General features: G+C 34.9%; 1 protein-coding gene and 1 pseudogene across 3 annotated transcripts in view; both read right to left on the bottom strand.

The window, feature by feature from the left end:
* Positions 1–22,794, bottom strand: part of FAF1 (Fas associated factor 1) — a 514,886-nt gene that overhangs the window by 303,533 nt on the left and 188,559 nt on the right. For all 3 annotated transcript variants that reach the window (XM_086716934.1, XM_086716936.1, XM_086716935.1), the window contains one exon: positions 5,805–5,896. In XM_086716934.1, the coding sequence (XP_086573060.1) occupies positions 5,805–5,896 (92 nt within the window). The remainder of the gene's footprint in view (positions 1–5,804; positions 5,897–22,794) is intronic.
* Positions 12,462–18,787, bottom strand: LOC147578008 (cytochrome b-c1 complex subunit 7 pseudogene; annotated as a pseudogene).

Below are 22,794 nucleotides of genomic sequence, written 5' to 3' on the forward strand. Positions count from 1 at the left end.
TCAACATAGTATTGGAAGTCTTAGCCTCAGCATCAGACAACAAAAGGAAATAAAAGGCATCCAGATTGGCAAGGAGAGTGTCACACTTTCACTCTTCACAGACCATATGATATTCTATGTGGAAAACCCAAAAGATTCCACCAAAAACTTGCCAGAACTGACCCATGAAATCAGCAAAGTTGCAAGATATAAAATCAATGCAAAGAAATCGGTTGCATTTCTATCCACCAATAATGAAACAACAGAAAGAGAAATTAAGGGGAAAATCCCATTTACAATTGCACCCAAAACCATAAAACATTTGGGAATAAACCTAACCAAAGAAGTGAAAAATCTATACACTGAAAACTGTAGAAAGCTTATGAGAGAAATTGAAGAAGACACAAAAAAATGGAAAAATATTCCATGCTTATGGATTGGAAGAACAAATATTGTTAAAATGTCAATACTACCCAAAGCAATATACATATTCAATGCAATCCCTATCAAAAAAACACCAGCATTCTTCAGAGCTGGAACAAACAATCCTAAAATGTGTATGGAACCAGAAAAGACCCCGAGGAGCCAAAACAATCCTGAAAAAGAAAACCAAAGCTGGAGGCATCACAATTCCGGATGTATTACAAAGCTGTAATCATCAAGACAGTATAGTACTGGCTCAAAAACAGACACTTAGACCAGTCAAACAGAATAGAGAACCCAGAAATGGACCCACAAATGTATGACCAACTAATCTTTGACAAGCAGGAACAAATATCCAATGGAATAAAGACAGTCTCTTTAGCACATGATGCTGGGAAGACTGGACAGCAACATGAAGAATGAACCTGGACCACTTTCTTACACCACACAGAAAAACAAACTCAAAATGGATGAAAGACCTAAACATAAGACAGGAAGCCATCAAAATCCTCAAGGAGAAAGCAGGCAAAAACCTCTTTGACCTTGGCTGCAGCAACTTCTTACTCAACACATCTCCAGAAGCAAGGGAAATAAAAGCAAAAATAAACTATTGGGAACTCATAAAAATAAAAAGCTTCTGCATGATGAAGGAAACAATCAGCAAAACTAAAAGGCAACCAAAAGAATGGGAGAAGATATTTGCAAATGACATATCAGATAAAGGGTTGGTATCTAAAATCTATAAAGAATTTATCAAACTCAATACTCAAAAAACAAATAATCTAGTGAAGAAATGGGCAAAAGACATGAATAGGCACTTTTCCAAAGAAGACATCCAGATGGCTATCAGACACATGAAAAAATGCCAACACCACTCATCATCAAGGAAATGTAATTAAAAAAAAGGGGGGGGGGGAATACAAATCAAAACCACAATAAGATACCACCTCACACCTGTCAGAATGACTAAAATTAACAATGCAGGCAATGACAGATGTTGGCAAGGATGTAGAGAAAGAAGATCTCTTTTGCACTGCTAGTGGGAATGCGAACTGGTGTAGCCACTTTAGAAAACGGTATGAAGTTCCTCAAAAAATTAAAAATAGAACTACCCTACATCCCAACAATTGCACTACTAGGTATTTATTCAAAGGATACAGGTGTGCTGTTTCGAAGGGTCACATCCACCCCAATGTTTATAGCAGCACTATCAATAATGGCCATTGTTGGCTAAGAGAACAAGTGGGAAAGAGCCCATTGTGTGTTGTGTGTGTGTGTGTGTGTGTGTGTGTGTGTGTGTGTGTGTGTATGTATATACACAAAATGGCGTATTACTGACAATCAAAAAGAATGAAATCCTGCCATGTGCAACAACGTGGATGAAAGTAGAGTGCATTATGCTAAGCAAAATTAGTCAGAGAAAGACAAATATCATATAATTTCACTCGTGTGGAATTTAAGATACAAAACAGATGAACATAAGGGAAGGGAAGAAAAATAATATAAAAACAAGGAGGGGGACAAAACATAAGAGACTCAAATATAGAGAATGAACTGAGGGTTGCTGGAGGGGTTGTGGGTGGGGGGAAGGGCTAAGTGGGCAAGGGGCATTAAGGAAGATACTTGTTGGGATGAGCACTAGGTGTTATATGTAGGGGATAAATCACAGGATTCTACTCTTATAATCATTATTGCACTACATGCTAACTAACTTGGATGTAAATTAAAAAAAATACATACATACTGCATGACATTAAAAAAAAAGAAGACAGAGAGCAATTCTAGACCAATAACTAAAAATTATCAGGAAATGAGGGGAAACACCTCAATAAGTAGGTGATGATCTTTTGACATCAAATTCAAAGCTGAAGATTTTTAGAGAAGGACTGATAAAGGTCCGGAAGTGGAAGTGAGGAGCAATAAGGACACATATTTTACCAGTTAGTCCACTGTTATGATGGCTGCTAAGGAAAAGCAATGAACACGGAGAAGGCTACAAAGAAACAATGTCCTCAGGAAGGCAGATTTCAGTCAGAGGAAGATGGTGGAGGGAGTGTGCAGGGAAGAGGTTGACAACAGAAGGAATTTTGCTAATAATAAAATTAGTTCCACAGGGAATAACACAGGGTCCCAGGCATTGTAGAGGAAAAGGCTAGAGACAGATGGAGCTATGGAAATTTTAGTGAGGGATGATATGAGAATCTTAAACTCCTTGTAGTGACCAGCATAAACAGCAGGAAGAGATGTAATGAAATTAGTTGTGGTACAATCAAATAATAATGTCCAGGCTGAAAGTGTTGGAAAGCAAGGTGGAGTGCGATGTCTAGGAATCTCTCTTAATCCTACAGATGAAAGTAGAGACACATAGGGAGGCTGATCTTACCCAAGCATAGAATTCATTCTTGATCCCACTCCAAGAAGGTCCATCTTACTATAAGTATACAAGGACACTGGGATTTACTGTTGACTCATATTAGCTATCTGTTAAATAAATAAAAATACTTACCCTTACTGTTTGCAAAATACTCTGACATCTTCTATTCTATTTGGTTTTTTAATGTGGGCTATAACCCACTCATGTCACTTTACAACCCATTAATGGTTTGTAATGCATGGTCTGCAAAAATACTATATTAGGCAATTACTCATAAGTTTACAATCTGTACAGAAACCTTCATGTTCTGAATCTTTAAAATATGTGTAAGCCCTTTTGAAATTGATGTGTGACCTTTACAGAGCAGCTAACATGCAAGCAAAACACATGCATACACAGGAAAGTTATTTTTACCTTTTCATCTTTCATTTTCTTACTTGGTGGATTACTGTAAATACTCTTACCATTTGGATGGTAAATACTACCTTTTGCTATGCTATCATCCATAGATTTTCCACTGAATCTTCCCTCTCAAACCACACATGGCATAATTAAATAAATGGATACTTTTATTCATTCATTCCTTCATTCATTCCACAAACATTTGCTCAAGGTACTATGATGGAGAATGCTGGGATGGGAACCTAGTTTTATACAGAGGCCTGTTAGAGAAAGTAATGTTTAAACTGAGACTTGAAGGATGAAATAGAGGTACCCATATGAAGAATTAGGGATAAAGCATTCCAAGCAGTTAAAGGGACAGGTAAAGACATAAAGGGCTTGGGCCTATTAGAAGAATTAAAAGGAGGTTTCTATGGCTGCATCATGTAAAGTGAGGTAAGGAAGGCTAAAGGTTGTAGAGGTGAACAGTGGGTAAATAATACAATGCCTTTTGAACCACGGTGAGTTTTATTTAAAGTGCAACAAAAAACTATGTTTTAACAGCAGAGTTATATAATTCAATTTATGTTTTCAAAAGATCATTCTGGCTGCTATGTGGAGAATGTAAGGAAGAACTCAAGAAAAATGCTGGGAAAACAATGATGAAGCTATTGCATTGATCCAGGCATGAGATGCTAATGGCTTGGATTAGGCAGTGGAATAAAAATACTGAAATGTGACCACAGTTGAGGTATATTTTGGAGACAGATGTCATAGCACTTACCAAAGGATTAGGTGTTATTTGAAATGGGAAAAGACTGGATGCCCATATTTTTGTATTCATTACTGGCTATACAGTGCTGCCATTTATTGGAGGGAAACTGATAGAGAAATGGCATGGGAAGAAAAACCAAGAGCCCCATTTTAAACATGTTAACTTAAAGATGCTAATAAGGTATGCAAATACAAAAGTGAATTACCAATTTGGATAAATGAATTCACAACAGTATAACCTGGAAATATACATTCGGGAGCAATCAGAAAATTAATGGCATAGGAATATCAGAAATCATCTTGGGAAAAGAGTATACAGAAACTGAAAATATTGTTGGTAACAAAAGACTATGTTCAAATATTAGAACAGATAGCTTTAAGAACATTTTCAAAATAATTGTCTTTCTCTTCATAAACTACTGAAAATGCCATGTACAACTGATTCATATCCATAGGCTTCCCAGTAAATGAACAGATAAATGATACAGCTATATAAACTAATGCATTTTCGTGTTTTATTTCTGCCAAGGTTGTTGATTTACTCAGGCAGCACTTCTTTTTATTTTTTTAACCTTTGTTTCAATTACAACAGCCATATAGCACCCACCAGGGGTCAGCAAACTATGCCTATGGGACAAATCTAGGTCATTGCCTCTTTGTATATGGCCTGTAAGTTAAGAATAATTTTTACATTTTTAAATGGTTGAAAATTTTAACAAAGTATTTTGTAGTATGTGAAATTATATAAAATTAAAATTTCTGCATCCATAAAGATTTATTGGAACACAGTAGCGCTTCACATTTTCACATATGGCCTGTGGCTCCTTTCACACTATGACACAGAATTGAGTAGCTGCAAGGGAGACTATATTGCCCACAAAGCCTAAAAGATTTACAACCTGTTTCTGTATAGAAAAAGGCTGCTGACCCCTAAAACAGTACTTCAATAACTTAAACCTAAATCTATAAATACCTTGCTAATGTGAAATTCATGTAAATATCTTATTTAAATACTCAGAACATCTCCATATACCAAACGAACTCACATATAGATATTTACAAGCACAATGTCTACCAGAAGTCACTGACAAAGAACTGAACCAAAAATTGAAGATTCTAAGTTTATGCCTAGATACTGAAATACCAAGTTAATAACTAGTATGAAAAGATTTGATAATTATTTCTACCTCAAACATCTAAAACTTTAGAGTTAATTCATTTCCTTTCCATCTGTCCCCACTTTCTCTGTCAAAGAAAAAGTGTATGAAATATTTAATACCTGAGGCTGCTGCTGGGTCCTTAAGAATAGCAACTACTGCCTTATAATGGCAACACTTTATGAAAATTCTTAAAATACAATTCATTCCATGCACTTCCCACTATCCAAGTAAACAATGATTCTCACCATTTAAATTTTCCAAATTTAAAAAATTTGCTATTATTATCTCTGTTCTATTATCAATATTTGGCATATATATATACATTGTATGTGACTTCCTTCAGGTCAATAAGTAATTGTTTAGTACATTATTGTTCCAGGGTACTTAATGACACCCTATGAGGTTCGAGAAAAAAGTAAAGGCTCTCAAAAAGAATGCCAAACTAACTCCTATATAACAGTTAGAAATATGAAAAATATGCCATATACTGTTTTCAATTACATACCTAACTCATTCAAAACTACTGCTAGTTTATCATGAAAATGTTTTCACTTGAAAAACACTCTTTGCTGATTCTTTAAACTAAGTTACTATTTTACCAAAATCTACTTCTGTCATATGTAATAAAAACTAATAAAAACCATTTTTTAATACATCATTTAGTCAATTGTATAACTTCATAGTCTTTTATTTTAGGCAATTAAGAAACTCACACTGTCTTCCACATCTCCGGTCTTCCAGCCTTTTAACAGCATTTTAGACACAGGTATCTGAAGTTCATTTTCTAGAATCTGTTTAATCTCTCCTGTATAAATAAGAAAAGACTGAATATTACTAACAAAATAATGCAATCATCACTTGTCTATATCCAGGGCTAGCTTTAATATTAAGCATATGGTGCACAGTCAGTGACATTTCTCTGATGAATAAATAAGAAAAATTTCCATAGTCCAAACTTCAAATCTTGATCAAATAAAATGTCCCTTTGAAGAACTTAGGCTTCAAGATTAATTCTGATAAAAGACTCTACAATTAATTAACTAGTTAATTAACTGCATACCTTTTAAAAGAAATAGTTATCAGTGATTGGGGGTAAATAATCTGTTTTAAACCAATCAATTGACAATACCACTAAATGCTCAGCATGTGGTAGGAATAGCAGGTAAAGTATAAAACTTGAGGTATTATAGAAGGAAAGCAGATTTTGGAATGAAGATTTGGATTAAAGTCTTATCTTGGAAAAAATAAAATATCCATTCTTAGGTTTTGCATCATAAAATGGGGAATAATATTGCTATTCTTAACTATTTCCAGGGCCCAAAGATAAAAAGAGATAACATCCACAAAAGCAACTGAAAAAATAAAGCTAATGTACATAATCTAGAAGAAAACTTAAATTGTTTTAAAGAGAAAGGCAACAGAATTTCAAAAAAGAAAAAAAAATATGTTGGATAAATAGTCAGAGAAGGCTTTAATGAGAGAGAGAAAACTTAAACTCAGCCTGAAGGAGAGTTGGCTTATGAAAGAGAGCCAAACCAAAGGTTACTCTATTCAGTGAAGACAAAAGACTTAAAGATAAAAAGCAAAAATGAACATGATACTAATGAAAAACAGTGAGGAATCAAAGTTTTCCCAGTGCCCCACAAATCATTTTTCAGGAATCAAGTCTACATGTAAATCAATCAGCTAATTTCTGGAACTATAGATTGTTGAATCAGAATGTACAAAGATTACATGTATTTAACTTTTATTAGGTTGGTGCTAGTCTATACTTTTAGGTTCAATCCCATTTGTAATAAGTGAATGAATACTGAAAGAACTGATTATGTCATATATTAAAAGAGGAAAAATAATTCCATGCTGATAAAGGAAAAAATGGTGGCCGGTGGGGGGGGGGGGGGGGGGGGGAGAGGAAGCTTATGCTACCCAAGTACTATAGAAACACAGTTGCCAAAGTAAGCAATGCTACAATCAAAAACTTCATGGCCTTCGTGACATGGTTTTACTTCCCCAAAGAAAATTCCTATCTGGGCACTTTTGATTAGTGATTAAACATCACAAAATATTTTACAAGCACAAACTTTATCAACCTTGGCCTTCAAAAACATCACTGCTGACAAAATATTGTTGTGTTTATGGAAACAGTAGAAAAATGAGCCATACTTTTTATATCAAATACATATAAACATTGTATTTTCGCTTGTGGTTAAGGTTGGTATTTCTAGAACAGTACTTGTCTGGAACTGGGCTTGTGCTCTTATAAGTCTGCCCAGTGCTTTCCTCTTAGAAACCGATCTTCACCTGACACCTTCCACTTAGACTCTTGGAGACACTCTTAGCATTCATAGCCTAAAAGAAGTTTCTTAAAGGAAAAACAAAAAGATTTTAAGTTGAAGACCCAGTTACTCTTTGCAGCATGCTTAAGTAACATATAAATAATTCCTGGTAGAAAGGAACAGAAAACAAAACCAGAATCTTGACAACAAACTTGAGTTCCTCATATTTTAAAACTGTATTCTCTGTTGGTCTCAATTTCTTCTGTGACATGGGGATAATTATACTATCAACCCTTCATTGGGGTCAAATCACGTAAAGGCATGGGAAATGTTTTGTATCAGTATGTACCCAATATACACAAGGGACTATAAAAATGTTAGTTATTTTGATTGTATTAACTAAGGTAATACACACATAAATGTTTAGCATAGTGCCTGGCCAGTATAGGTTGTCAATAGACAGTAGTTACTGTTTCAGGGATATCTGAAATAATTCAGGTCAATGAAGCACTAGAATGCAGCAAGTTTCAGAGGCAGTATTCATATATGGGTCTATCCATATATGGGTCTATCCATATATATGGGTCTATCCATATCTGATACCAAAGATCTTAACACAACATAGCACTGACACTATAGCACCCTGGTATGTTACCTGAAAAATGTGAAGATAATATAGATGTCATCAAGAACAGTCCACTGAATTTGCAAACTGATAGGAGTTACTACCCAAAATATATAAAGAGCTCACAATACAACAGCAACACACACAATTAAAAATGGGCCATGGTCCTGAATAGATATTTTTCTAAAAAAGATATACAAATGGTCTATAGGTACACAAAAAGGTGCTCAAGATCACAAATTATTAGGGAAACACAAGTCAAAACCACAGTGAGATATCACCTCATGTCTATTAGAATGGCTGTTATCAAATGCCAGCAAAAATGTGGAGAAAAGGACACCGTTGGTGGGACTATAAATTAGTACAACCACTATAGAAAACAGCATGGAGGGTCCTCAAAAAATTAAAAATAGAACTATCATATGATCCAACAATATATCCAAAGGAAATAAAAACACTATGTCAAAGAGGTATCTGCACCCTTATGTTCATAGCAGCATTATCTACAATGCTTCCAAAATATAGAATATCTTCCATATGGAATATCCAATATCTTCCAAAATATGGAAGCAACCTAAGTGTCCACTGACGGATCAATGGATAAAGAGGTTGTTATGCATATATACATTTCAATATTATTCAATCATTAAAAAAAGGAAGGAATTCTGCCATTTTTGACAACATGGGACCTTGAAGGCATTATGCTAAGTCAAAGAAGTCAGACATAGAAAGACTAATAATACTGTATAACTCAACTACATGGGGAATCCAAAAAAAAAGAAAAAGAAAAGAAAAGAAACTCAAAGGAAAAAGACCAGATTATAGTAACCAGAAGTAGGGAGTTGGGGAATGGGACAAAGGTGGTCAATGGTAGAACTTCCAGTTATTATACAAATAAGTACTAGGGATGTAATATATAACATGATGACTATAGTTAACATTACTATATGCTACATTTTAAAGTTGTTAAGAGAGTAAATCCTACGAATTACTATCACAGACAGAAAAAGCTTTTTTTTTTTTGTATTTACATGAGATGATGGATGTTAACTAAACTCATAATGGTAATCATTTTGCAATATATGTAAGTCATTATGATGTACACCTTAAACTTATACAGTGTTGCTTATCAATTATATCTCAATAAAACTAGAAAAAGTTTTTTTTAAAAAAGCCATTGAATTCAATAGCATACTTTTCAAAACCCCAACTTAGATTATGATTTACATATAATAAAACTCACTCATGAGTTTTGATAAATATATACACCAATGCAACCACTGCCACAATTAAGATAAAGAACATTTCCTATATCACAAAAAGGTACTCATACCTCTTTGAAACAAAAACCTAACCCTACCCAACCATGGATCTTCTTCCTTCTTACTCTAAAGATGAGTTTTGTCTGTTATCTTTTATGTCTGGGTTCTTTTGCTCTGCATAATGTTTTTGATCTTCACCTATATTTCTGTGTGTACCAATAAAGTTCTTTTTCATTGTTTAGTAGTATTCTATTATATTGTAAGATAGGCAGCTTCTGAAATGGCTTTCAATGCTCTCCACCTCATGGTATTCATGTCCTTTGTAATTCCCTCCCTGTGAGCATGGGCTGTACCAAGTTACTTCTAATGAAGACAATATAATAATGGTGATGGGATGTGGACTTCTGAGATAGGTTACAAGACTACAGTTTCCATCTTCTTAGCACACTCTCTCTTGACCTTTACTCGTTCACTCTGATGAAACCAACTGTCTTGTTTTGAATTGGTATATGGAGAGACAAACATAATAAGGAAGGGAGAGAAGCCTCCAACCAAGAGTGAGTGAAGAGCTGAGTCTCTCAGTTCAACAGCCCACATGGAAATAAATCCTGTCAGCAACCACATTAGTAATCTCAAAAGTGTATACACTTCCCTAATTGAGCCTTGAGGTAACATACTAATTGCAGCCTTTGTTACACAGCAGCAAAGAAAATACATATGGACAGAGCACAATGTTTATACATTCACCAGCTGATGACCATCTGGGTTGTTTCTGTTTTTTTTCCCTACTGCAAAAAAAAAAAAAGCTACTATGAACTTATTGTGAAAACTCTTTTGTAAATATGTGTTGATTTTTCTTGAATAAATACCTAAGAATGGAATTGTTAGATTGTATGATCAACTTTATAAAAAACTGCCAAACTTTTCCAAAGTGATTATACCATCATGCACTCCACCAAAGTTCCCGTTGCCACATATCACTATGAATAAGAACTTTCTTTTTGTATTTTAGCCTTTCCAGTGGGCGTGGTTTTGAACTGTGGCTTTAATTTATATTCCCTGAAGATTAATAATAACTAACAAAACAGAACACCTTTTTTGTGTGCTTACTGGCTATTTGCATGTCTTCTACAAAGCGCTGAATAGATGTTTTATGAGTGGACCCTGCATTGTTCTTGATCTTAGGAGTCAAGAATTTAGCCTTTAATTATGAAGTATTACATTAGTTATATGTTCTTCATCAATGTGCTTTATGAGGTTGACAAAGTTTCTTTCTATTCTTACTAGTTGTGAGTTTAGTTGTTTTGTTTTTTTAACAACATGAATGGGTATTAAATGCTTTTTCCTCCACCTACTGTAATGATCAGATAAATTTTCTCATTTATTGTTCTAATATGGTGGATTACAAGAATAAATTGTAAGTTGCTAAATAAGATTTGCTTTCCTGGATAAACTTACTTGACCATGAGGTATATTATATATGTATGTGTATATTTTATTACATTTTACTGAATTCAACTTGCAAATACTTTGTAAAGGATTTCTCCCTCTATAATTGTGAGAAATATTGGTCTGTAGCTTTCTTTTACAATAATGCCTTTGTCTGGTTTTGGTATTAGAATAATGCTGATTTCACAAAATGAATTAGAAAATATTTCATCCTTGATTTATGAATGACTGCTAGTATTTCTTCCTTAAATATTAGATAGACTTTACCAGTGAAGCCATCTAATACCGGATTTTCTTTGTGGGAAGATTCTGATTGTCAATTCAATTTAAATAACTGATGTACATCTATTCATATTTTATAATATTCTTCTGTCAGCTATAATTTGTACCTTTAATATAATTTTTATAGCTTCTTAAAGTCTGCCAAACATTAATTTACTGGCATAAATTTGTTCTTCATGTTGCCTTACAACCTATTTAATGTCTACAGGTTCCTTTCATTTCCAATATGAATAACTTTGTGGGTCTTTTGTTCTTATTCGCAGTATCAAGTAAATTATCAATTTTATTCATCGCTCAAAAAACAGCTTGAAGTTTTATTTTTTGTTCATTCTTCTTCTATTTTCTGCTTTGTTAATTCCTGTGTGTGTGTATCCACATATATAATTTGCTTCCTTCTATACTTACTTTGGATTTTATTTGCTCTTTAAAAAAAAAATTTAACAGCTTTATTATGATTGACATAAAATAAACTTCATATATTTAAAATCCACAATCTCACAAGTTTTGACAAATATATTCAAAAAGTAAAACTACCATCATAATCAAGATTGTAAATTTATCCATCACCCCTGCAAAGTTTTCTTATGCCACTTGGTAATTCGTCTACACTATCCTAACTTCATCCCCAGAGAATTGAGGATTTTGATTTCTGTAACAAAGGTTTATTGAGAATTATCTAGAATTTTACATAAATGAAATTGCAGAATATATACTTTTGAAATCTGGCTTCTTTCAGTCAAAGTAGTCTGAGCTTCTCTCACGTTGTCATGTGTAACAATAGTGCATTTCTTTTATTACTAAGCATAGGTATACCACAATGTTTACCCATCCACTGGCTTACGAGCATATGAGGTTTTCTACAGTTTGGTGCTTTTAGAAATAAATTGCCATGAACAATAATGTACATGTCTTGAAGGACATATGCTTTTTTTTCTCTTGGGTAAATACCTGAATGAAGAATGGTCAGTATATTTTTAAGTTTGTAGGAAACTGCCAAACTCCTTTCCAAATTGGTTTGTAATATGATGCCCTCAAATTTATTAATCTTTCCTTCTTCAATGTCTAATCTGTTAATCCCATCTGGTAAATTTTTCATCTCAGACATCATGGTCTTCATCTCCAGATACTCAATTTGGATCATTTTTAACATTTCCAATGACTTATGATTTGAAATCTTTCGTATCTTTTTATTTTTATAATTACAATAGACATTTAAAGTAATACATTTGTAGCTCAAATGGTTCTAAATGTATGCTTCATGTTTATCCAACTTCTTAAAAAATATTTGTAAGACAAATATTAGTCGGGTGGCTTAGTTGGGTGAGCGTGTGACTTCGGTTCAGGTCATGATCTCATGGTTCACGGGTTCGAGCCCTGTGTCAGTGTCTGTGCTGACAACTCAGAGCCTGGAGCCTGCATTGGATTCTGTGTCTTCATCTCTCTCTGCCCCCACTCCTCCCCGTCCCCGCCCCCAACTAATGCTCTGTATCTCTCTCAAAAATAAATAAACATTAAAAAATTATATTTGGAAGACAGTTACAACCACAGATATCAACTCCATGATTATTTCCTTGCCCATTCTTCTCTCTCTTTTCTTTCCCAAATAACTCATTTCAGATACGGTTCAAGGTAGAATTTATACTCTTCACATTTTGTCCAATGCTCTTTAGGCACAATCTGCTGCTTCACGGTCAGGTCCAATGCTCTCTTAATGTGAAACATCCTGTTGTTGTAAAAGTTCTCAGGAAGCCTTCTTATGGTCTCTTTCATATCATCACTCCCATATATTATGTCATCTTGCATTAGCCCCAGTTTATTGAACGCTGCCACAGGCTTGATGCTGCAATCACAGGCCTGCTGACAATTTTGAATTTTGTGGATTTTACCTTAATGGGTGCTGAATATTTTTTGTTCCTATAAATATTCTTAGGCTTTGTCTAGAATGCAGATAAGTTACTTAGAAACGGCTCTTGGGTCTTGATATTAAGATGTCAGTAGGTTTCATGTGAACAGTATATAATCTAAAGCTAATTATTCCCCATTACTGAGGCAAAAACCTTGAAGCCTTGAATATTCTATCCAAGCCTCGTAAATTATGAGATTTTCCAATATAGCTTGTGAGCAGACACTATTCCTGATAGTACTCCTTCTAAGCCTTTTGGGTGGTTTATTTAGCTGTTTTAGGAGTGGATGTAAATCCTGTTTCTGTAAGTAGAAGGAGGGGAGAGAACACTTCTTGGTGCAAATGAAACTAGTGGAACACTATTTCTTAGTTGAAATTGGTCATTGTTTTTAGAACTCTTTTGTAATTAAGTAATTGAACCATAAATTTCCCTCTCAATACCACTTTGTCAGCATCTAACAATTGTTGACACGCCATTTTTCCATATTAATTTAGTTCAAAATATTTTCTAATTTCCTTTGTGATTCTTTCTTTGACCCATGATTTAAAAATATGTTGTTTAACTTCCAAATATATCAGGATTTTCTAGACTTTTTATTTCTATTTTCATTCCACTGTTTTCGGAAACACAGTTCACATGGTCTTTAAACTTTCAGTGATTTGTTTTATGGCTAAGTATATTTTCTGCCTTAATGAATGTACCAACTGCACATGAAAGAATATGTATTCTGCTATAATTATGAGGAATTTACACACTTCAAATAGGTCAAACTGGTTGATATGTTGTTCATATTTGCTGTCTGTTGTTCTGAACATTAGTATGAGAAAGCACTGCTATCATCTCCAACTATGAATGTGGACTTGTCCATTTCTCATTTCAGTTCTATCAGGTTTTGTTTCATATGCTTTCAAACTCTGTTATTAGACATGTCCACATTTATGATATTTTGGTCTTTGTGATGAGTTCCCATTTTCATCATCAAATGTCTCCATTTGGCCCTCATAATATTTCTTGCCCAGAAGTCTACTTCATTTAATATTAATTTAGTAACAATATTATTAATAACATAATACTGATTACTGTTTTTACATATATATATTGTTTTCATATATATACTGTTTTCATATATTTATATTTCATATTTATATTCATATTTATACTGTTTTCATATATATATTTCAATATTATGCTTTATATTTAAAGTGGGTTTTGGGGTGCGTGGGTGGCTCAATCAGTTAAGCATCTGACTTTTGATTTCAGCTCAAGTACTGATTTTGCAGTCATGAGACAGAGCCCTACATCAGGCTCCAAGCTGAGCCTGGAGCATGCTTGGGATTCTCTATCTCTCCTTTTCAAAATAAATGAATAAAAACTTTAAAAAATATATGAAGTGGTTTACTTGTACATGTATCATTGGTTTTCCTTTTTTATCCAGTCTCACAATCTCTACCTTCTAATAAGAATGTAAGCTAATTTATATTAATTGTAATTACTATACAGTCTTGTTTTCTATTCATCCTATTTTTTATCATCTATTTCTATCTTCATTTGAATTTATTATTTTTAGATATTCCATTCTATTTTAACCCTTGGCTTGATAACTATTATCTGTATTTCATTGTTTTAGTGATTGCTCTAGGGTTTATAATATGCATTTTTAATTTAATACAGTCTGCCTTCAAATAACATAGGACTTGACTTACAACAGTACACTTATATTTCCACATGCCTTTACTTCTACATAATTCATAAACCCCACAATATATTTTTAATCATTAAAAAAAATTAAAAATTAAAAAATTTTCGTATGTACCCACATATTTACAATTTCTGGTGTTCTTCATTTATTTGTATTAATCTAATTTTCTGTTATAATTTTCTTTCAGCCTAAGGAACTTCCATTAACATTTCTTGCAGCTTTTGTTTGTGAAAAATATATTTATTTTGTCTTCATTTTAGAAAGATATTTTTGTTGGATGTAGTATTCTAAGTTAACATTTTATTCCTTCAACACTTAAAAATATCTCTGATTGTCTCCTGGCTTGCATTGCTTCTGATAATAAGTCTGTAGTCATTATTTTTAAATCTCTTTCCTATATACAATGTGTCTTTTTTTCCTCACCTCTGATTAATATTTTTTGCAGTTTTATGCTTTTATTAACACAAATATGATGTGCACAAAAGCCGCCTATTCATTTTCTTCACTGTGCAGCCTGGCATTGGGATTGGTGACTCTGACAGACAGCTGGGCTACTCTTCCCAAAATGGCTTTGCAGTTCTTGGAGGAGACATTATGAGCAATCTCTGCACAGTAAGATTTGTTGCACATCAGCAGCACTTCAAGCTCCTTGACGTTGTGGATTAGGAATTTCCAGAAGCTGCTGGGCAGCATGTGTTTTGTTTTCTTGTTGCTCTCGTAACCATTGCAGGGCATCAAGACTAGCCCTTGAATCTTGTGCACCCCTATTGTCAATGCCTCTAGGTTTCCACCAGTTGCACTTAACTTTGACAGACCAGTCTGACTGTTGCTGGATGAACTTCTTGTACTACTGATTTTCAGCAATTTTATTATGATCTGTCTTGATATGGCTTCCTGTGAGTTACTCCTACTTGGAGTTACTAAGTTTCTTACACCTGTCTGTAAGTTTACATTTTTCATTAAATTTGAGTAGTTTTGTGTTATTATTCTTTTAACATTTTTCCCTTTCTACTAGTCCCTCTAGTTCAGGAACTCTAATCATACATACATTAGACCACTCAATTTGTCCCCACTCAGGCTGCATTCTACCACCTCACTCCTGTAGTTTTGCTGTGTGTACTTCATTTTGCATTGCTTTTATTGTTATGTCTTCAAATTAATTGATCTTTTCTTCAACAGCATCTACCTCTTAATTCTTTTGAGTAAATTCTTTCTTAGTAGATCTTATACTTTAGAATCTCCATTTAGTCAATTTTCAGTATTTTTCATTTCTTTCCTCATTGCATTCTTGATTTCCTTTAAACTCTTAAGAATAGTTAAAACAGCTGTTTTAAAATCTTCATCTGTTAATTCTATTATTTTTGCCATTTAAGGATTTTTATTTTCAAATTTTTCTCCAAGTTATGAGTCATACTTGGATACTTCTCATGTCTACTATTTTTGACTAAATGCCATTCATTATGAAAATTACATTAATGAGTATCTACATTTACTGGTTTGCCTTTAAAGAGCGTGGAAGTTTATTCTGACAGGCCCTTAATTTTCATGCATATCAGACTGATCCTCTTTAGACTCCTTCACAACACTTTTTAGGGTGGATCTAAAGCAGCGATTCTCAAAAGTATAGTTCACAGATGCCTAGGACTGCTTGAGAATGATTGTACAAAAGTAATGCTAAGTAATATTCCTGCTACTTTATCACAAATCGAAGTAGTGGTGTTAAGCTGAACTACTAGTCCTTATATCCTTAACCACCAAATACTTGCATTAAAAAAAAAAAGCCATGAAGTAACAAAAATGGTTACCTTTATTAAATCTCAGTGCATTTAATATTATGTGTGATGAAACTGGAAGTACCCATAAAGCACTTCTGTTACATATTAAAGTACAATCATTGTTCTGAGGAAAAGGACTTGTTTATAATGTGAGATGAACTGTGTTTCTCACAGAACACTATTTTTACTTGAATAAATGATATTACTTTATGTTATTCAGACTTGACATTTTCTTAAAAAGGAACAAAGTAAGCCTGTCAACCCAAGGGAAAAATCTGACATTTTTTGGTCAATGATAAAATTTGAGGCTTCAAACTAAATCCCAAATTTTTAAAAACTTTGTATATGTTATTATGAGCTTGATAACTTCCCCATACTTAAAATACTTTTCTGTGAGATTAGTGATGGTATTAACAAATTATTGGGGCACCTGGGTTGCTCAGTTGGTTAAGCAACCAACTCTTACTCATCTCAGGTCATAATCTCAGTTTGTGAGTTCTAACCCCGCACCAGGCTCCATGCCGACAGTGTGGATGGAGCCTGCTTGAGATTCTCTCCCTCTCTCTCTCTGTGCCCCTCTCGTGCATACTCACTTTCTCTCCCAAAATAAATAAACTTTAAAAAAAAAAGTGATTTACTGATATCATATAATGCAATTTGTCAATATTTCATTTATCTATATAACTAAGTGAACCAATATTTTCCAAATGACTATTTCATGGTATTAGAAAATCATGCAGTGAAAGTAAAGATATTCCAGTGAATTTTCATATAACAGAATACCACAATTTCGCTGATGTGGTTTCAGATTTTACATTGCAACTAGCCTTTAAGAAATGATCATTTACCAGTTTTGGTTGTAGTATCAAATGAGAATATCAAATAAAACTATAAGAATATAGGGAAGAGTTAAGATGGCAGAGTAGTAAGGGGATCCTAGGCTTGTCTTGTACCTGAAACACAGCTAGATCAACATCAAGCCATTTTGAACAACTAGGAAATTGATCTGAGGATTAACAGAACAATCTGCATAATTTGAGGGAGAGAATGCGGCAGGTACACCTGTCTGCAGAGGTGAACTGGGGGAGAGAAGAGCCATAGAATGAAAGAGAGGAGGGATCCATTTTTTCAAAGAAGAGAAAGAGGGGGAGACTGAGCAGAGCCTCCATTCGCACAACAAAAACACTCCCCCTCAAAGTACCTAGAGAAAAAGAGTGAAAACATGTGCAGGGGACTGCACAAGAAAACTGTTCCCCAAAATAACTGATGGAGGCGGGGAGAAGCAGAGGGTTTCAATACTGCCAGTTTTTTATAAACAGCAGAACAAAGAGTCTGGTTTCCGAGGCTAGCGCCCAGTAGCACTCTGGCAAGAAAGCAGGGAGGAGGACCGGGAGTGGGCAGCACAGACTAAGGATCCCCTGGGTCTGGCAGGGAGAAGTGGTTACCCTGCTTGGAGCGCACATGGTAGAGGCAATACAGATCTCCACAGGCAAGACCCGGTAGGTGCCATAGAGCTACCCACTCACCTATAATAGAAACAAAGGCGCCGGCTGTGTGTTGGGATTTACCTTAAATTCTGAGCCACTGCTGCTACATGCTCATGCAAACATTTTCTGGGACAAGCCAGTACCAGCCACAGTAAAGCGAGACCCTTCCCCAGAGGATCACCACAGGCTGAGCCATAGGGGTCTCTGAAGTGTTGGGTTGTGAAACACAGTTGCCTCTGGAGATAAAACTCTGGAGAGAGGTGCTGCCTGGCAGGCAGACAGCTCGAACATGGATGGGGGAAGGCAGGGAGCTGACGGAACTAGAGGCACAGGAGGGGTGAATGATCACTAGTCTATGAGTCCAGAAACTTCCCTATTGGGGAGACTAAGAGAACAGGGTGAAGCCACTTTCACCATTAGCACAACACTGATCAACCCCAGTGAGCTAACCAGAGCCACCAAGTGGAGAATGGAGCAGTTACACTAAGCCCTGCTCCTAGCACTCCACTAGGGCAAGTAAACCTGAGAATCAGAGCAGAAGACCTCCCCCAGAAGACCAGCACAAATCCCTTCCAGGCACTTAGTCTACTGATCATAAAGTGCTGCAAGTTTCAGCTCTAGGGAAAACCTGATTCATTTAGGGTTTTGTGGTTTTTTTTGTATGTTCATTCGTTCTTTGTTGTTTTTTTTTTTCTTCTTCAATTTTGCTTGTTTTTTTCTTGGATACAGAAAAAGAACTTATTTACTTATTTATTTACTTAAATTTTTTTTTCTTTTCTCTTGTCTGTTTTATCTATCAAGCTACCCTTAACAAGCAAACCAAAACACACCTAGGATCTAGCTTCCTTTATTTGATTTTTTCTAATTTTTTAAACTTTTATTTCATTTTGTTACATTTTTCCTTCCTCCAAAATGACACAATGGATGAATTCACCGAAAGAAAGAAAGAAAGAAAGAAAGAAAGAAAGAAAGAAAGAAAGAAAGAAAGAAACAAACCAGGAAGAAATGATGGCTAGGGATTTAATCAATACAGATATAACTAAGAGTCTGAACTGGAATTTAAAACAATGATTATAAGGATACTAACTGGGCTTTAAAAAAAAAGCATAGAAGACACCAGAGAATTCTTTTCTGCAAAGATAAAAGAACTATAATCTAGTCAGGCCGAAATAAAAAAAGCTGTAAGTGAGATGCAAACCCAAATGGAGGTCACAAAAACCTCCATATTGGATGAGGCAGAGGAGCAAATTAGGGACATAAAAGATAAAATTATAGAAAATAATGAAGCTGAAAAGAAGAGGGAAATAAAATAGATCACAAAGGTAAATTCAGGGACCTCAGCAACTTATTAAAATGTTATAACATTTGTATGATAGGAATCCCCAGAAGATGAAGAAACAGAAAAGGGGGCAGAAAGCTTATGTGAACAAATTATAGCTGAAAACTTCCCTAATCTGAGGAAAGACACAGAGATCAAAATCCAAAAAGCAGAGAGAACTCTCATTAAATTCAACAAAAGCTGGCCATTGCCAAGACACATCACTGTCAAATTAACAAAATACACCAACAAGGAAAGAATCTTGAAAGCACTAAGGAAAAAAACTCCTTACTATAAGGGAAGACAAATCAGGTTTGCAGCAGATCTGTCCATAGAAAATTGGCAGGCCAGAAATGAGTGGCAGGATATATTCACCATGTTAAATTGGAAAAATATGCAGCCAAGAATAGTCTATCTAACAACGCTGTCATTCAGAATAGAAGGACAAAGAGTTTCACAGAAAAACAAAAACTAAAGCAGTCTGTGACTACTAACCCAGCCCTGCAAGAAATTTTAAGGGGGACACTTTGAGTGGGAAAAAAAACAAAAACAAAAAAACAAGAAAACAAAAACCATGACCAAAAGCAGAAAAACTAGAAAGGACCAGAGAGCATCACCAGAAACACCAACTCTATATGTAACACAATGGCACTAAATTCATAACTTTCAATAATCACTCTGAATATAAATGAACTAAGTGCTCCAATCAAAAGATGTAGGGTATCAGAATGGATTTAAAAAAAAATAACAAGAGGGGCGCCTGGGTGGCTCAGTTGGTTAAGCGTCCGACTTCGGCTCAGGTCACAATCTCGCGGTCCGTGGATTCGAGCCCCGCATGGGGCTCTGGGCTGATGGCTCGGAGCCTGGAGCCTGCTTTCGATTCTGTGTCTCCCTCTCTCTCTGCCCCTCCCCCGTTCATGCTCTGTCTCTCTCTGTCTCAAAAATAAATAAACGTTAAAAAAAAATTAAAAAAAAAATAACAAGATCCATCTATAAGCTGCCTAGGAGAGACTCATTTTAGACCTAAAGACAGCTGCAGATTGAATGGACATCAAAAGAAAACCAGAGTAGCCATACTTAGACAAACTAGATTTTAAAACAAAGACTGTAACAAAAGATGAATACAGACATTATATCACAATTAAGGTGTTAGAATCAAGACGATTCTAACAATTATGAATATTTATGGCCCCAACTTGGAAGAACCCAAATGTATAAATGAATTAATAACAAACATAAAGAAACTCATTGATAATATCATAATAGGAGGGGACTTTAACACCCCACTTACAACAATGGACAGATCATCTAAGCAGAAAACCCTCAATAAGGAAACAATGGTGTTGAATGACACACTGGACTGGATAGATTTAACATATATTCAGAACATTCAATTCTAAAGCAGCAGAATACATATTCTTTTCAAGTGCACATAGAACATTCTCCAGAATAGATCATCTACTGGGTCACAAATCAGTCCTCAGCTAGTACTAAAAGATCAATTATCATACCATGCATGTTTTCAGATCACAATGCTATAAAACTTCAAGTCAACCACAAGAAAAAATTTGGAAAGCCCTCAAATACATGGAGGTCAAAGAATAGCCTACTAAAGAATGAATGGATTAAGCAGGAAATTAAAGAAGAAATTAAAAAATAAATGGAAGCAAATGAAAATGAAAACACAATAGTCCAGACCTTTGGGGTGCAGCAAAGGCAGTGCTGAGAAGGAAGTATATTGCAATTCAGGCCTATTTCAAGAAACAAGAAAGGTCCCAAATACTCAATCTAACCTTATACTAAAGGAGCTAATAAAGTAACAGCAAATAAACCCTAAAGCCAGCAGAAAAAGGGAAATTATAGAGCAGATATAAACAATTTAGAAACAAAACTAATAGCTGGTTCTTTCAAAGAATTAACAAACCCCCTAGTCACCCTTATCATAAAGAGATCACAACCAATACCAGAGAAATACAATTGTAAGACAATACTATGAAAAATTATATGCCAACAAACTGGGCAATTTGGAAGAAATGGACAAATTCCTAGAAACTCACACTACCAAAACTGAAACAGGAAGAAATAGAAAATTTAAACAGGTCCATAACCGGCAAAGAAATTGAATCAGTAATCAAAAATCACCCAGCAAACAAGAGTCCTGGGCCAGATGGTTTCTACCAGGGGAATTCTACCAGACATTTAAAGAGTTAATACCTATTCTTCCCAAACTGTTCCAAAAAATAGAAACAGAAGGAAAACTTCAAAACTCATTCTACAAAGCCAGCATTACCCTGATTCCAATATCAGGCAAAGACCCCACTAAAAAGGAGAATTACAAACCAACATCCCTAATGAACATGGATGCAAATATTCTCAATAAAATACTAGCAAATTTAATTCAACAAAATACTAGCAAACTGAATTCAACAGTACATTAAAAGAACTATCCATCATGATCAAATGGGATTTATTCCTGGGATGTAGAGCTGGTTCAATATTCACAAATCATTCAATGTGATACACATTAATAAAAGAAAGGATAAGAACCATATGATCCTGTCCACAGATGCAGAAAAAGCATTTGACAAAACACAGCATCCATTTTTGATAAAAACCCTCAACAAAGTAGGGATAGATGGAATATACTTCAACATCACAAAGGCAATATATGAAAGACCCATAGCTAATTATCATCCCCAATGGGGAAAAACTGAGAACCTTTCCCCTACAGTCTGGAACAAGACAAGGATGTCCGCTCTCACCCCTGGTGTTCAACACAATCTGAAAGTCCTAGGCTCAGCAATCAGACAACAAAATAAATAAAGGGTATATAAATTAGCAAGGAAGAAGTCAAGCTTTATTTGCAAATGGCATGATACCATGTGTAGAAAACCTGAAAGACTCCACAAAAAACTGCCAGAACTAATACAGGAGTTCAAAGTCATAGGATATAAAATCATTGTGCAGAAATCTGTTTTATTTCTATACACCCATAATGAAGTAGCAGAGAAAGAAATTATCCCATTTGCAATTGCACCAAAAACAGTAAGATACCTAGAAATAAATATAACTGAAGAGATAAAAGATCTGTACTCTGAAAAGTATAGAACACTTATGAAAGAAATTGAAGAGGACACAAAGAAATGGAAAAGCATTCCATTCTCATGGATTGGAAGAACAAACATTGTTAAAATGTCTATACTAATATAGAAAATATCCCTCTGGAGACTCTACTAACTGTATGTTCAACAGAGTCTCTTTCCTCTGGCAGGAAGGAATTTAATAGTCTCCTAACCCCAGGAATCGTTCAACTCAGCCTGTGATATTCAGATTACTATTCAGCCAAAGATTTGAGGGCAGCACAATCCAGATTTCTGGAGTTTTCTCTACATAGCTCTCTTTTCTCTAGTATTCTGCCCAAAACATTCCAGTCATCTCAGCACCATGGATCTCCCAGCTCTTCTTTTCATGTCAACAAGACTGTCAGGTTCTGCTTGGGTTCCCTTTCTGTAAATAATGGTCTAGGAAACTTCTCCAAGGCAGAAATCAGAGGGAACTATAGAGCTCACCTTATTTGTTTCCCTTTTCTCAGCGATCATAGACCTATTACGTTGCCTGTTGTCCAA

Source organism: Puma concolor, chromosome C1 (genome assembly GCF_028749965.1).
Source record: "Puma concolor isolate L17-30 chromosome C1, mPumCon1.1.hap2, whole genome shotgun sequence".
Classification (NCBI taxonomy): domain Eukaryota; kingdom Metazoa; phylum Chordata; class Mammalia; order Carnivora; family Felidae; genus Puma; species Puma concolor.